At 42.1% G+C, this 16,557-nt stretch overlaps 1 protein-coding gene across 1 annotated transcript; it reads left to right on the top strand.

Annotated features, from left to right (window-relative positions):
• The first annotated feature begins 11,792 nt into the window (after positions 1-11,792).
• LOC121813621 lies at positions 11,793-16,186 on the top strand. The gene is made up of 4 exons (XM_042217502.1): positions 11,793-12,157; positions 13,141-13,464; positions 15,090-15,197; positions 15,885-16,186. The coding sequence occupies exons 1-4, from the start codon at positions 12,016-12,018 to the stop codon at positions 16,184-16,186; spliced, it is 876 nt and encodes a 291-aa protein (XP_042073436.1). The 5' UTR covers positions 11,793-12,015.
• The last annotated feature ends 371 nt before the right edge of the window (positions 16,187-16,557 follow it).

Here is a 16,557-nt window from a genome sequence, read left to right as displayed (position 1 = left end):
GTTGCCAGGGGGGCAGGTAGGGCATTAACAGGGAGACGGGGGCACAAGGAAATACTTTTCTTTCTTATTCTCATTTAAAATGTATCGCTTTTATTAAATAATTATCTGAATCTTACAACCAAAGTTTTTATCTGATGTAAAATGTAGTAATAAATGTAGCCAATTAGCAGCTCTGGAGGCCAGGATTGCTGAATTGGAGACTTGGGCTTCACACCCTTGACAAACCATCATTTGTTTAAACGATGCTTTTTGTTATACAGGTAAAACATTTATTACCAACCTGAGAGTTTATCCCCTGGTCATATGACATGACGAATGACTTCTGAACATTTAATCTGTGCCCCATCACAGCTCAAGATGCTATAGGTCTGCTCAGTAACACTCTGAGTCTGCAGGTACAATGTATTAATCTTTCAATTGCAGCTCATTTACTGTGCGCCTTTCTCGCAGGAACCGCATGCAAGTCCCAAAAAACTGAATTTTAGAACTGAAACTAAATGGTGAGAAGTGAATTTGAAATTATTCAAAATAAAGTTTGAAAGCAAATTAATTCATTTTCAAAACATAAAATTCAATTTTAATTTGGTGGCTATCATTTTCAAACCAATACATTGGATGTATTGGTAGCCATTGTTAAATTCTTCAGTTCTTTTGATCTTTGGGCTGAAAGAAGGACAACACTTGGTGTATAAATGCTCAATCAACAATCATTTTATTCCATACAATTCTCATTATTCCAAACAACACTTCTGCGCACCAACTGTCCGGATGGGGAGATATGCATGAAGAGGGTCACAGCAAATCTCAAAATGGTGGAGGGTTACTCAAACTCTTATAGCCTCTGATGGCCCCCACCTAGTCATAAAAACCTAAACATCCACATACTTTCTAACTCTCAGTGAGCCTGAGTTATGGCCTTGGCTCCCTGTTTTTCTGCTTCCAACAAAGGTGAGGGTGTGGCTCCTGTAGAATGTGCTCTGTCCTCTCTACTATCAGAAAAGCAAGGCCCTGACTCTCTGCACACAATATTCTCTTCATAAATCAGCGGTAACTCATTCACAGTAAATCAACAGTATAGGACAGGCCTGCCCAATCCCGGTCCTCGAGAGCTACTATCCTGCAGCTTTTAGATGCATCCCTACTCCAACACAGCTGAATCAAATGGTTTGATCTCTTCAGCATGCCATCATGTTTGGCAAAGGCCTGATAACAAGCCATTCATTTGATTCAGGTGTGTTGGAACAAGGATGCATCTAAAAGCTGCAGGACGGTAGCTCTCGAGGACCGGGATTGGGCACCCCTGGTATAGGATAATACAAACCTATCTAATAAATCTAATGATTCTCACATTCTTTTAACTCAGCAGTATAATGCATCATAAACAATATCATCCATTCACAATAAATCAGCAGTCTAATGTAATGCAAATCAGTTTAATAAATGTAATAGTTATCACCTTCTTCTAAGTCAGGAGAATAATGCAAACTAAAACTACATAATAATTTCACAATCTTTAATCAGGGGTATAACATGGCATAAGATAATATAATAATCTCACAATTCCCCCTTTGATCTCTTTTTAAAGAGATCACTTACACCTTGCAATCCAGTGTTGCAGGGTTCATTTCTTCTTACCCCTGAGGCCCTCTGTCCCCCTTTAACGGGTGGACCATATGTGGGATGACCTCTGTGTTTGCGCAATTCAGATGCAAGAAAAACTATGATTACAACAACAGTAGTTACAGATGACACTCCCATCGCTCTCCAGTTCTCCCACAACTTTATTTTGGTGCTCCAGTTTCCCACCCCCATTTTGGTGCTACCTTATACCCTTCAGACGTACTCAGACTAGAACCTCTGTCCGAGGAGCTTTTAACCTTTACTTTATTGCTGCAGCTATCAGTGTCTTCCAGTCGGGTAATCCTCTGCTCTTCTTTCTTCGACCTCTGGGGTTAGACCACCCTTCAGTCATTGCACAGATCAGGGGATTATTCTGCCCCGATTTCAAACAAAGATCTGTGTATTCTGGGGTCACAGCCATGTCCCCCTTTTTACCAAGAGCCTCTTGAACCTCGTTGGTCTGGTGTTCCTGGTTTTTCGCCAACGCCTTCATGGTTACTGCTGTGTTTATGGGATCCATCCTCTTGAGGTGACTAGCTGGAGCCCAAACTGCATGACCCTTGGCCCCAGTTGGTGTCTCGGCAGTCTCCACGTCTATCTCTGCTGCAAAGGATCCTCGTATATCTGTGACCTCGTACGAGCACATTTGCAATGTGTGTATGAAAATGATTATAACCACTTAGTTTAGTAAAAGAAATCAAAAACAAATTAGCCATTTTTAATTCTAACATTTGCCCCCCCTTTTCACAAAAAGCATATGTTTCATTCAGCCTGCCGTTCCACGGTTTCCTTTCCAGTGTGATACTCAGCTTCTCGTGAACACAGGCATTTTATCTTCTAAACACTATTCAATTTATTTCAATCATTAATGCTTAAACATGAAAATAATGCTTCTCGCTGGTTCTCTAGAAAAAGTCTGGGAACTTTTGGGTCATTACAAGCTTAAGTTTTACCATACCTAAATTATTAAACACACAAATAAAGTCATAAAATGTTCATATAACCCTTGTTTGATGTTAAAACTCAACTTCCCCCTTTTTGACACACTCCCATGTGTCAATTCACCGGAGCTAGAAATGAAAAGAAAAGATTAGTGACATCATATCTCAGAAAGTATCAGAAATTCTTCTCTTGAGTATCGTTGCCCCAGTCTTTTCATCCTGTGTTAGGGAAGGAAATCAGTTTAGTTATTATGTTAAATCTGTTAAACTCCTGGCTCCGCCCAGAACCTGCGTCCACAGAACTGCCTAGAAACAAAACCTGTAATAATATGAACTTCACATTTGAAACGCTGTTTTTTCTTTTTTCCCCCTGTTTTTCCCTCACTGACCACAGCAGGGGAATCTATGTCTTGATTCAGCCATGAATCCAGCTCACCTGATTCATCACTGAGCCCCACCGTCACTGGCATCTGCTAGTGTGGCGCTGCATACTCTTCCTTTAATGTCACTATTTTCAATCTGTTAATTAGAGTGCGTGAACATGAAGTAGACTGCATCCACAACAAGTCAATACAGCTGTGAATGTGGCCAATTATCAATCTATTACCAATCAATAACAAAATGATAGCTTTTATTTTATGCATGCTTTAGTCAACCACTCACTTGCTACAACAAACCGAACCACACCTTGGTCACACCAACCCTTTCTCCACCCTGTGGATGTCCAACGCCATCCCAGTCTGGACTGTCAAAGGTGACTTTAACGCCGATTGTTCCGACAATCCTGTTTATTGCATTCCCCGGTCAGATTAGCCAACCTTTGCACACTGGAATAAACATAATCAACATGGTCAGCTTTTTACTGAGTGTAGTTTCCCCATATTATAGATTCCAACGCTCCATCCTTATGTGGCTTGCTACATTATGTTTATCTAGATCTCCTTTCTGTCTCTAAATTTTCGGAGAATTTTTATGTTCGGTGTCCAATTTTAAGAATTTGACCATAAGTAAAATTCATGGTGTTATCACCCCCATCGGGGCTTACCTTTCCCACTTTTGGTGATATTCCTCCCTCGAATATTTGCAATTACCCTCCTTAGGTGTGAAAAACTGTTGGTGTAGTCAAGTGGGTGCTGAAAAAACAAAAGCTCAGGACAGGACAGTTATCAGTCATGTGCTTCATACAAAATTAGCATATATTGAATTTCATATCGATCCTCTGAGTGTAATGGTACATTTTAATTTGAATTTATCAAAACTAAACACAATAATTTTTCTTTATTTTGCTCTTGTTCTTGTGCAGCACCACCTCCTATCACATGCCCCTGTCGGTTCTATCTCTACTTTTCTGAATTATTGACTATTTCAATGGAGAACCTAAATCACGTGGACCAGTGTTATTACATAACTCTATTTTGAATGTGACAAGTCTTCCATTCCCCTGTTATTCATAGATATTGTTAAAGTTTTTGGCTATTTTCCTCTATACAGTTTACTTGACTTTTTACAGTGGCCTGCTATGGTTAATAGTAACATATTCCAGTCATGAGTGATATCAAACGTTTTCTCCACTGTAACATTTGACACTTCCCAACAATATAATGTGATACATTAATTGAAACACAGCTACTAAAACACACTTTTCTTAATGCAAACATCAGAAACTCAAAATTAGCAACCAAAGGGTTCAGTCTGCAGCTCACACTCATGTGAAGCTACAGCTCTTTAGTCTCTGTCATCCTTCTGCTCCTGCAAAAACAAAACAAAGCAAGACAAAACATCCACCCTTCTTCTACAGGCTGGGTGACGTGTTTGTGGACATCTACTAATCCTAAAGTCGGCACCGTTTTTGTCTCAGTATCAAGTCAGTTAAAACTTTTAGTCGTCAGTCCGTCACAGTCCAGTCCCATGCATACATCCACACACATTCATACCAGATATTGCTGATAATGGAGTCTCACGCGCAGCCTATTCGAGGCTCCATCACCAGCAAGATGACGTCATCATTTTAAAGGAAAACAGTTCCTTGTTTTTTGGACTGGATTGACTCGCTGCAATCCTTTTAGGCTTCAGGACTTCTCATTCGACCAGTGTCCCATATAAGTGAATTTCTCCAGAGCCCATTATAATCATGGAGAAAAATACTTTGCGACTGTTTTCAGTTTGAATATTTTATAGCGCTTTAAATTTCAATCTTCCAGGCCTGGTTTAAAGAGCTGATTCTTAAATCATGAACTCACAAAATATCAAAATATCACCACCGGTGGATCACACCTCTCAGATTTTCTTATTTCCGTGCACTGCAACAAAAGCAAAAACAAACGTACCCAATAAAATACTAATAAAGTAACAAATACTGGGGCCCGTTGCAGACATGTCCAAACATAAAACCATCTTTCTCTCTCTTAGAGAAAGAACACAATCCAAACCTCACTGATAAAATCAACCTAGTGCTAAGCAAAACCCCAAAATCAACCAGAAATTCACAGGAAAGTTTTTCTTCCTCCCGGGACAATATTGTGTGGGAATGAGAACCTCAGGTACCGTAGCACCTTTTGGTTCTCCTTGAATTAAATCTCAATCACAGAAAATGTGGCGCTCCGAAATAAAACTCACACCGTTAGTTCATCATTTTCACTCTGTACCACTGCTCCTCATCTGGCTGTGTGAAGCACAGTAAACAATTCAGTGGAGGCCTTGAGCCATAAACAGACATCACGCACAGACATTGTTTTCATAACCAAACTGCTCTAGACCTTGTTCCTTAAATCTACATAAATGCCCTCTGTGTGACATAAAACGCATTTAACCAATAAGCAATCAATGGCTTCTTATAACAAATTCTGTATTTTGATGTTTGTGTGCAGCATTTTGCATATCAGCATAAGCATTTGTTAGCAAAGCATTCTTCATTGCATCAGCATGTGTGTGCATCACTCTTCATTGCACAAGCGTGTACATGTGTGTGTGGATCACTTCTCAGTGAATCAGCATTTCGACTTAGGTGTGTGTGTCATTTCTCACTCAATCAACGAGTGCACATGTATTTGTGTGTGTAGATGAGTGTGTGTGTTCATCACTTTCCTGTTCTGGTGTCTTCTTCTGTGTTTTGTCCGTTCTGAGGTGGCTTTTGACCTCAGTAGCTCCTTCTGTCTCGGTCACGCCCTTTTTTCTGCTGCCCGATCATCCGTGTTGGTCCATCACTGCTCCCCCGCTGACCCCAGCGGGGGAGCTGGCCCCAGGGAGGGGTCACTTGCCCCTCCCTCCCTTCCTTCCCTCCCCATCTCCAGCTGCCTCCCTCTTCCCGCTCCACCACAATCACCCACACTATTGCTCTTTATTCTATTGCTCTCTTTTTCTTCTGCTTGTTTTCTTTTTTCTTTCTCAACAGGTGATCCAGGTGATTGATATATGTATTTTTTGTCTGCTTATTTTGTTGGTTTTTGTTTTTTGCCCTTTATCCCCGTCCCTCTTCTCCGCTCTTTTTACTTTCCCTCTTTCTTTCTCCCCTTTCTTTTCCCAGTCAAGTCTGTCCTCATCGTCCTATTTAGCAAGTGAAAATAAAATAAAATAAACAATAAAAGGTGAATCAAATGACCATTACGGCAAGGCTGGGATGGTCCATTTGGTAAAGTAAATCCGTTGGGCATCTTTCTTCGCCTTTAGACAATAATTCTGATGGCAAAAGAGCCAAACGGGACAGGAAAAAAAATAAATAATAAAATGCAGAGTTGTTAAGGTCAGCATTATGTTGCTCGGCCTCACTTTTCATCCGGGCTTAATGGGCGTCTCATCACAGCTCTGTCAGCTGAAGCTGTCTGGGAATTTTCCCCCGTGTAGTGAAACGGGCCTTGGATTTAGCGCTCTCCGTCTCCGCTGCATGAGATCTTTTTCCTGCAGCACTGTTGACATTTTCAGATTGTTGTTGTGGGTCCAGCTCCCGCAGCGTTTGGTCAGGGTCACGTCAAAGATGGTAGAGGGGAGAGCAGGAGTCCAGGTCAGCCTTGGCTTCCAGCAGCCTGTAATGGGGCATAAAAAGAAAAAAGAAAAACAAAAAACAGACCAGAATGGACGAACAGGAAAATGATGTTGTGTTGACTGTGTTATTAAGAGAGGGGAGAAACACCGGGCCAGGCCCTGTGTCAGCCTTCTCTCCCCCCCCTTTTTTTTCTCACTATATAATCACTCATAGCCCACCAAGTTGACAGGACAACACAGGTACATGTTTAAATTCTTAAGATCATGTTTAAACTCACAAAAGGGAATTTTCCTTCCGTCAGTAATCACTTGTGTTGTTCAATAAGCAGAAAACATGTCACAATTTGACTCTTAACCACTAAATTTGTTGTTTCATCACTGGTTGGTCAGACCAGTCTCTTTATTTTCTTTGAAGTTAAGTTGTTGTCCTGCAACCCAGAGAGTTTATTTGTTAGTAGTAGATAAACTTCACCATTTGACAACAAGTGTATGTTAAGTTTCCCTGTTTCAACCTTGCTGAAAAATCTTCACGTGTTCATGAGTGTAAGCTGCTCTTCATTGCATGTGTGTGCGTTTGTAGGCAGGTTCATTTTATGTGTGTTCAGTGGAGCTGCAGATCCAGCAAAGTCTCTCTCTGCCTTAGCTTTTTTTTTCTTTTTTCAAACAAGGCGTTTCCTTAAAAATTTCTCTGCTTGTGTGTGTTTTTGTTTCACCTTTTGTTGCGATGCTCCGGACGCCTTCCCAAACTCCACAAGTCCGTTGGCCCCAAATTTCAACCCAATTTTATGTGTTACAGCTTCTCTTAATTTCTCCTCTAATTCTCTCCTCGCTGCTGTCTTTTCCACAGCTGCTGATTCGTGCTGGGTGTGGTTCCCATTACTATAATTTTGCTTCGGCCGCTGTGCTTGTGGTGGGGGGTTGGTCCAGGCCCGTAGCCACTTGTATTAACACACTAAGAGATTTATTTAATATCATTTTCATCACTGTTAAATAGACAAGCAGGCAACACGCCCAGCTTTACAGCGCGCCAGTCTCACAACACATTCCTCTCGCTGCTTCTAAATAATTCTCCACTCTCCCTTTATTTCTCCATTTCTCCACATCAGATTTAAAACCCAACATATTTCACACCACTACTTACCTCTCACCTTTTTTTTGTTTTACACCACAGAGTATTGCACCCAATTACGCCTGTCTATCTTTATGTGGCTCTAAATTACCCTCTTTTCTCTCTTCTTTTCTTTCTTATTTTAATTTTACACACTCGTCAGGGGACAGGCACAAAGCAATCAACAATTTCTACCACTGAAGCGAGTGATTCAACCTTTTTACCTATGATAGAACTCAACCTTAGATGTCAAAATATCCTCTTGTTCTATTCCAGAATAAATGTAAAACCGTGATTACACAGCAGTTTCAGTGTTATTCTGTAGCTAATGCGGGAGTCCTCAGTTCCCAAGTTGCCACCTCAGCTAACCAAAGGGGGGTTGCCACACCATGAACAAGCTTTTTAGGGGTTCCACTCCCAAGGTTGCTACCCTAGTTACCTCCGGGCCATGTCCGATTTACCGGTTGGGAAACCACTCCCGGAACTAATCCACGAGGTCCAGGCGTCAACCTTTGATCATAAAATATTTTCTTCGCACTAGTGTCCTCCAATTCACACATCAACCGCCACTGTCACCATGTTCATATTTAACGCACTGAAACACAGAGAGTGCGTCTCGCACGCAGAAACACACACAGAAACCTCTGAGCTCAAGTTTCACAGTTTCTTGCCACAAAAGCCAGTCATAGACAAAGTTAAATGTGGAATGTAATGTGCGCTACAACTCTAGTCTCAACATAGAATGTTTTTAGTTTCTTGCTAGAGCCAGTACCTATGACACACTTCAGCCTCAACTTATGATGTTAGTATCTCGCGCCGAAAACCAGACAGCGACAAAATTGAATGTGAAAATACGTGTAACGCAGCGAACAGATTAATTTGGCAAACAGTCAGAGCTCTTTTGAGCCAACCATCCCTTTAACGTTAACTAGTAATGACTTCATGAACTTCTTCACAAATAAAATTTTTATCATTAGAGAAAAAATTACCAGTAATCATCCCACAGATGTAATATTATCCTACAGCTACTCTTAGTACCATTGATGTTAAGTTAGACTCTTTTTCTCCAATTGATCTTTCTGAGTTAACTTCAATAATTACTTCCTCCAAACCATCAACGTGTCTTTTAGACCCCATTCCTACAAAACTGCTCAAAGAAGTCCTGCCATTAATTAATTCTTCGATCTTAAATATGATCAACCTATCTCTAATGATCGGCTATGTACCACAGGCCTTCAAGCTGGCTGTAGTTAAACCTTTACTCAAAAAGCATCTCTAGACCCAGCAGTCTTAGCTAATTATAGGCCAATCTCCAACCTTCCTTTCATATCAAACATCCTTGAAAGAGTAGTTGTCAAACAGCTAACAGATCATCTGCAGAGGTTTATTTGAAGAGTTTCAGTCAGGTTTCAGAGCTCAGCACAGAAACAGCTTTAGTGAAGGTTACAAATGATCTTCTTATGGCCTCTGACAGTGGACTCATCTCTGTGCTTGTCCTGCTAGACCTTAGTGCAGCGTTCGATACTGTTGACCATAATATCCTATTAGAGCGATTAGAACATGCTGTAGGTATTACAGGTACTGCGCTGCAGTGGTTTGTATCATATCTATCTAATAGACTCCAATTTGTGCATGTAAATGGAGAGTCCTCTTCACACACTGAGGTTAATTATGGAGTTCCACAGGGTTCAGTGCTAGGACCAATTCTGTTTACATTATACATGCTTCCCTTAGGCAGCATCATTAGAAGACATAGCATACATTTTCACTGCTATGCTGATGACACCCAGCTCTATCTGTCCATGAAGCCAGATAACACACACCAATTAGTTAAACTGCAGGAATGTCTTAAAGACATAAAGACCTGGATGGCCGCTAACTTTCTGCTTCTTAATTCAGATAAAACTGAGGTTATTGTACTCGGCCCTGAAAAGCTTAGAAATATGGTATCTAACCAGATTCTTACTCTGGATGGCATTACCTTGGCCTCCAGTAACGCTGTGAGGAACCTTGGAGTCATTTTTGACCAGGACATGTCCTTCAACGCACATATTAAACAAATATGTAAGACTGCTTTCTTCCATTTGCGCAACATCTCTAAAGTTAGAAATATCCTGTCTCAGAGTGACGCTGAAAAACTAGTTCATGCATTTATTACTTCCAGGCTGGACGACTGTAATTCATTATTATCAGGATGTCCAAAAAACTCGCTGAAAAGCCTTCAGCTAATCCAAAATGCTGCAGCAAGAGTCCTGACAGGGACTAGAAAGAGAGAGCATATTTCTCCTGTTTTGGCTTCCCTTCATTGGCTTCCTGTTAAATCCAGAATTGAATTCAAAATCCTGCTCCTCACATACAAGGTCTTAAATAATCAGGCCCCATCTTATCTTAATGACCTTGTAGTACCATATCACCCTATTAGAGCACTTCGCTCTCGCTCTGCAGGCCTACTTGTTGTTCCTAGAGTATTTAAAAGTAGAATGGGAGGCAGAGCCTTCAGTTTTCAGGCCCCTCTTCTGTGGAACCAGCTTCCAGTTTGGATTCGGGAGACAGACACTATCTCTACTTTTAAGATTAGGCTTCAAACTTTCCTTTTTGCTAAAGCATATAGTTAGGGCTGGACCAGGTGACCCTGAATCCTCCCTTAGTTATGCTGCAATAGACGTAGGCTGCTGGGGATTCCCATGATGCATTGAGTTTTTCCTTTCCAGTCACCTTTCTCACTCACTATGTATTAACAGACCTCTCTGCATTGAATCATATCTGTTATTAACCTCTGTCTCTCTTCCACAGCATGTCTTTATCCTGTCTTCCTTCTTTCCTTTCTTTCCTGCTCTTGACTAAGGCGGTCACACTTTTCTCCTCTCCCTTAGCTTCCCTGCTTAGCCTCTTGTGTCCTTGTCTAGTCTCGTTTTTTTGTATTACTTTTCCCTGGAACACTCTCTCACAGTCTGTTCTCTAAAACCTAAAAGAGGAATTATTGATGTGATCAACTGGTCCCTGAATGCTATTGACACCCTTTTCTCAACGAGACATCTGGGCTTGGGTGAGCCTGAGTGCATGAAGATATCTACATATTCGGAACCATTATAACAGGGTTCTTGCTGATCGGAGCTGGCTTGGCCCTGACTTATCGAAGAATTGAGGAAGTGGAACCAGCTGTTCAAACCCCCACAAGGCTGCCCGCTGGGATTGAAATGATGGGACGAGGCGTGAGTTTCTCAAAATGGGCTCATTGAGTGCAGCACGGATAAGTTCTTGGAGAAGCTTACGGCTGCCGTGAATACTCGGAATAACACCTCTGAGCGCAAACTGGATGACAGCTTGGGGAGGCTCACTGTGGTCGTGAGTTCTCAGAATCGGCTCTTTGAGCACAAGAATGACAACATCACGGAGCGTAAGTTTGATAACATCATGGAGAAGCTCACGGCTCTCCAACGGGAGATTGAGAGACCAGTGTTGGACTGTTAGAACAGCTTTGAAATTCATATGAGTTGTTCGCACTAAAGTAAAAACCACCATCACTTCATGCAGAGACCCTCTCGGCGCCAGCTGCGGCCTCAAGGCTGGAGCTGAACAAAACACCCTGATAACGACTGTGTTGAGGCTGTTCTTCCCACTACTTAACCTGGCAGGGCGAAGGACACTGTCTCAGTTGAACTCTGGACACATACACACATACGCACACAGACATATATAGACATGCAGATGTGCACTCATCCCCCCTCCCCTCCAAACGCCTTCGATGCTTATTCCCCTCCGATGCTGACGGTGGATCGTGGAGACCAGCGCATATGCTGCAGGCCCGGATGTACTGTCTACACTGGCTGTCTCTCACGCTTTACCCACCCCTGTTGCTTGTCATGTGATTCTTTGGTGTATTAAGAGTTTTTAAAAGAGAGTTTTTCTTTCCCACTGTCGCCAAAGTGCTTGCTCATAGGGGGTCATATGATTGTTGGGTTTTTCTCTGTATCTGTTATTGTACGATCTACTGTACAATATAAAGCGCCTTGAGGCGACTACTGTTGTGATGCAATTTAAATGCCAATATAACTTACTCAAATTCAGTTTCTGATGGCACAAAGTTCTGCCCAAATGACTGTGATTTGGTTTGTGAGACAATCCCACAGCATGCAGTGAATTTTTATTTCTGTGTCCTCAGTTTCCCAGCATGCCCTGGCTGTGGTAGTGGAGGTGAATGAAGGGGAACAATCTGTCCTGCTGCCCTGTCAGTTCTCAGGTATTATACCTGAGTACCCTGCAGTGATTTGGACTCGGAGTGATCTTCATCCCAAATCTGTCCACCTACAGCGAGAAGGAAGAGATGATTTTGGAGGGCAAAACCAGCGTTACAGCGGGCGCACATCAATGAGGCCTGATGCTCTGGACACTGGAGACTTCAGCCTCACTCTGAGGAAACCAACAAAGACTGACAGTGGCAACTACACCTGCTCCATCAGTGATGGGAGAGAAGAGCTGAGAGTGACAGATATACAGCTGCAGGTCAAAGGTCAACAACAAACCCAGAATGCATACACAGTAAAACCTGACATTCAATAGGCTTAACAGAAGAATTTGAATGGTGATTTGAAATTGTAGGTACTGGTGTGAAAATAGTGTTTTTAAGGCTAGAAATAGTTGAGTCATTTAAAAGTTTCATCCAGTTAGTAGATGTGAAAAAGAGTCTCAGGTTGGGATCCATCGCCTTTGGATATGTCCATGAAAGTATCAAAGAGCAATGGATATGACAGTGGAGGTGGGAATTAATGAAGCTCAAAGACTTTATTACCGTACTTAAGTAGAACTTTTTGATATCTTTACTTTGAGTATTTACTTTCTGATCATTTTTTAATTTAGTTTAGGTATCTTGGGGTCTTGTTCAGTAGTCAGGGGAGGGAGAGATCGACAGACGGATTACTGCTGTGGTTGCAGCGATTTGGATGCTGTGCCTGTCCAACATGATGAAGAGAGAGCTGAGCACAAAAACGAAGCTCTTGAATTACTGGTCGATTGTCATTGCTACCCTCACCTATGGTCATGAGCTGTGGGTAGTGACCGAAAGAACAAGATTGCAGATACAAGTGGCAGAAATGGGATTCCTCTGAAGGGTGAGGAGTTCGTCCAGCCAGGAGAGGCTCAGAGTAGTATTTGGGTTATTCTCTGGACAGAGAAAGAGGACAAGGAGACTGAGTGGTGGAATAGGATAGTTATAGGGATGAGGAAAGTAGACAGGCATGCTGGGAGGGTACGGGTAGAACCAAGAGTGAGTTTACTGTCAGGCTGAACACAATTGAAGGAGAAAAGTACTTTATCGACTGGCTAGGCAGAGAGCTCAAATGATATACAGTCTGTTTGGGTAATTAAGGACATAGATGGGAATGTACTGATGGGTTGAAAAGATGGAAGCAGTACTTGCTCCATCATGTTCCAGTTACCACCACTATTATACTGCACTGTTTTTTGTAGTTGATAATGTGTTTCTTGTCCTCATAGACGACCAAGAGGAGGTGACAACATGGAAAATGTCAGACTTCATCATTCTACCCTGCAAAACAAATCTTGTGCTGCCTGAGGACACCACAGTGGAGTGGACTCATGCTGACCTAGTGGTTTATGTCTATTCAAAGAGAAGTGACCACCTTAAGAAACAGGATGGACTTTACAGAGACCGAACGAAGATGAACGAAGACCTGCTGAGAACTGGAGACCTCAGTCTGACCCTGAAACAGCCCACAGATGGAGACAGTGGAGGATACATCTGCACCATCTACAGGGACAAAGACATCCTGAGACAGAAAGTAGTGCTGCAGGTCAAAGGTCAGAGATGTAGATAAAGGTCAGATGTTAATGTTGTAGATTTAGGCAGGGCTGGACTGGGACAAAAAATCGGCCCGGGCATTTTGACTAGAGACCGGCCCACCAAAAATGTGACGTCATTCAGGGGTAAAACCGCAAAGGATTCTGGGAACTTGTGGCAAGAGGTACTAGCGCATGCAGGCTTTCAATTGAACTCAGTTACACAGCGATAAAAAGAAACACAAAAAATGGCAAGAAGCTGTTGTATTATTAACTGCAATAGCCGGTGTTGTGCCAAAAAGTGATTGTCTGCCAAAAACTGATTGCTCGTATTTAAATTGCTATAAGTAACTTGTTGGGCTATAATATGTGAAACATATGTCAAATGCATCCCTCATGGATGACATAAAGTCATCTCTCCATCTCTCTCTGCTGCTCTTCTGTCTCCTCTGTCACAGACTTCTCCACTTTTGATGATAAATCAGCTGGTGCAACATGTAAGGATTGGCACAATTTGTTAAGATTTTGAGGAGTTTGAGAAACTAACCTTAAGCATAAAATAAAATTTACTATCAGTAACTTCATAGCACCCGCCCAGCAGTATATAAACTCCGTCATGCTAGCTAGTACGCAGTACCAGTTATTCTAAGCGACTGTAAAAAGTCAGCACAACGAAAACAAACTCCAACTAAACTTGGTTTATATCTGACACAGACAGACAGCAGGTCATAACTTCTTACCTGAAGTTCAGTTCCTCTGCCACTATGAGCGGTGTTGTGCCAAAAAGTGGTTTCCGGTATTTGCCAAAAACTTTATATAACCTTTATTTATGCAGTTAAAAAAATCTCATTAACATTAAAAATGTCTTTTGTAAGAGTAAGTTGGCCAAGAGGACAGCAGAAATGGCAGCAAATATTACAATAGTTCTGTAAAAATATTTTAAGTGGGGATAAAGGACCGGATTGGTTATAATGTAAGTACAATAACACAGAGTTGTAAAGATACTTGAAAAAACAGATAATTTTTTAATTCTATATATAACCCCTTTGTAAACGCTGTTCACCGAAGTCTATTTACCAACATACGTAAAGATATTACACATAAAAAATACACGGAAACATTGGAAATCACTTTTTGGCACAACACCGGCGGCCGCCTCGGGTCTCTCCTCCTCTTGCCTCCCCTTTCCCTTATCCACCTGCTGGCCTCCACCACTTGCTGATGTTGCTAAATCTGTGGAAGCTATGCCATAGCTACCGCCAAACAATTCAGTTATTTTTACACATTTGGCAGCGTCTGCCTGAAGGGCTTGTTTCTTTTTGGCCCTAATTTTTTCTGCACCTCCTTTCCTTTTTTTGTTCTCCATTTTCTTTAGTTCGTCTATAAGATTGCTAAACAAGGGGGAGGGTGCATCCGACCTCCTCGGCTGTAATTGGTCCAGCCCAGAGTCGATCATGACCAATTGGCCAATCCAACACCTTTCATTATTTATACCCTTCCAAAAAAAAAAAATCGATCGGCCCATAAAAACAAAAAATCGCCAGCGGCCCACCGGGCAAATGCCCGGTATGCCCGATGGCCAGTCCAGCTATGGATTTAGGTCAGAGTTCAGCGTTTATGTTGTTATATTTTATATTTTTCCACAGAACCATTTCCATCCTGGGCCACAGCTCTCCTGGTTCTCTTGGGCCTCCTGGTTCTTATTGGGATTTCTGGAGGTCTCATATCTTATTTCCGGCACTATTTCATGTCAGGTGAGTGTCTCCTACTACACTACCCATAATGCCGATGGTCAGCAGGTGTCCTCTGGTGGCTCCTTGACTGTGGCTCACACAAACTTGTTCCAGAAGCTGAAAGAGTTGAGAGTTACAAACAGCTGATACAGAGAGCTGAAGAGAAACTTCCAGGTTTGTTCCAGAAGTCAGAAAACCTCCTTCAGACTCAGTCATTGATCAGTGAAACAGCTCCACAACATGACTTTACTAAACAGTGTGTGTGCTTCACTGCATTGATCTGACACAGAGGCTGCATGTGGACAAGCTGTTCTTCTTCTGTGGTGGTAAACAGCAGCTGACATGGAAACATGTGCTGACAGTAAATGTTGCAGCAGCTTCAGTAAATGTTCCTCCTTGAGTTGTGCTCAGTCATGTGGTGGAGAGCTTCAGATGTTCAGACACATGAGATCTTCATGGTTTCTGTGCTGATGTGTGTGAGACATGGCCGACTGTGGAGGCTCAGTCTGTCTGTGCTTCTTCATCCAACATGTCTGCAGCACTTTACAGGACGCTGCAGACTAGTTACCAAAGAACGAGTCAGGAACACATCAGGAACAAACTGAGACACAATCTGACTGAGACTAGAAGACAAGGAGGGACAGGGAGGTCATGTGACCATCACAGCTGCTGCTGATGTCATCATGTTGTGCTTTGTTGTCCTCAAAGGTTACAAGGTGGAGGTAGATTCAGGGATGGAGTCTGTCCTGCTGCCCTGTAAAGCCACAGTTCGCCTGCCTGCAGATGGTAAAGTGGAGTGGACGGATAAAAATGGAAAGGTCCACGTGTATGAGAACGGCTCTGACAAGCCTGAATACCAGCACCCAGATTTTAAAGCCAGAACCAAGATGAGGAAAAATCTGCTGAAGCTCGGAGACTTCAGTCTGACCCTGAAATACCCGACAATCACAAACACCTACACCTGCACCATCTACAGCAGGGAGGGAAACATCCTGATGAGAAACACGTGAAGCTGACTGTCAAAGGTTAGTGCTGTAGATACACGTCAAAGATCAGAACTCAGTAAATGGTAAACAGACTGGTCCTTATACAGTCCTTTTCACAATAACTAGAAGATGATTTCTAGCAGAAGTGTGAACATCTCCACATCCTTTCTCCATGTTATCATCCAAAGCTGTGTGAAGTTTCAGAGCTCTGCAGCTAACAGAGACTTTCAGTTTGTAACATCGTCTTCAGAACAACAAGATTAAGAAAAAAACAAAACGCATAAAACCGAACATTTCCAATAAAGGAAACAAAAAGGTGGAATAAACTGATGTCTTAGTCAGTTCGTTAAATCTTTTGGATTTTCAGACAACAACATTCTTGTAGGTTATTTACC

This window comes from Haplochromis burtoni, unplaced genomic scaffold (assembly GCF_018398535.1).
Source record: "Haplochromis burtoni strain Fernald_Lab_line unplaced genomic scaffold, NCSU_Asbu1 Contig_2083, whole genome shotgun sequence".
Classification (NCBI taxonomy): domain Eukaryota; kingdom Metazoa; phylum Chordata; class Actinopteri; order Cichliformes; family Cichlidae; genus Haplochromis; species Haplochromis burtoni.
Note: the sequence above shows the minus strand (reverse complement) of the source record. Positions and strands in the feature narration are given on the sequence as shown.

Bases quoted from the DNA above. Each gene is read 5' to 3' on its own strand.
- LOC121813621 (XM_042217502.1), top strand. From the start codon at position 12,016: ATGAGGCCTGATGCTCTGGACACTGGAGACTTCAGCCTCACTCTGAGG. The intron at 12,158-13,140 runs GTCAACAACAAA...TTGTCCTCATAG, and splicing joins TATACAGCTGCAGGTCAAAG to ACGACCAAGAGGAGGTGACA. The intron at 15,198-15,884 runs GTGAGTGTCTCC...TTGTCCTCAAAG, and splicing joins CCGGCACTATTTCATGTCAG to GTTACAAGGTGGAGGTAGAT.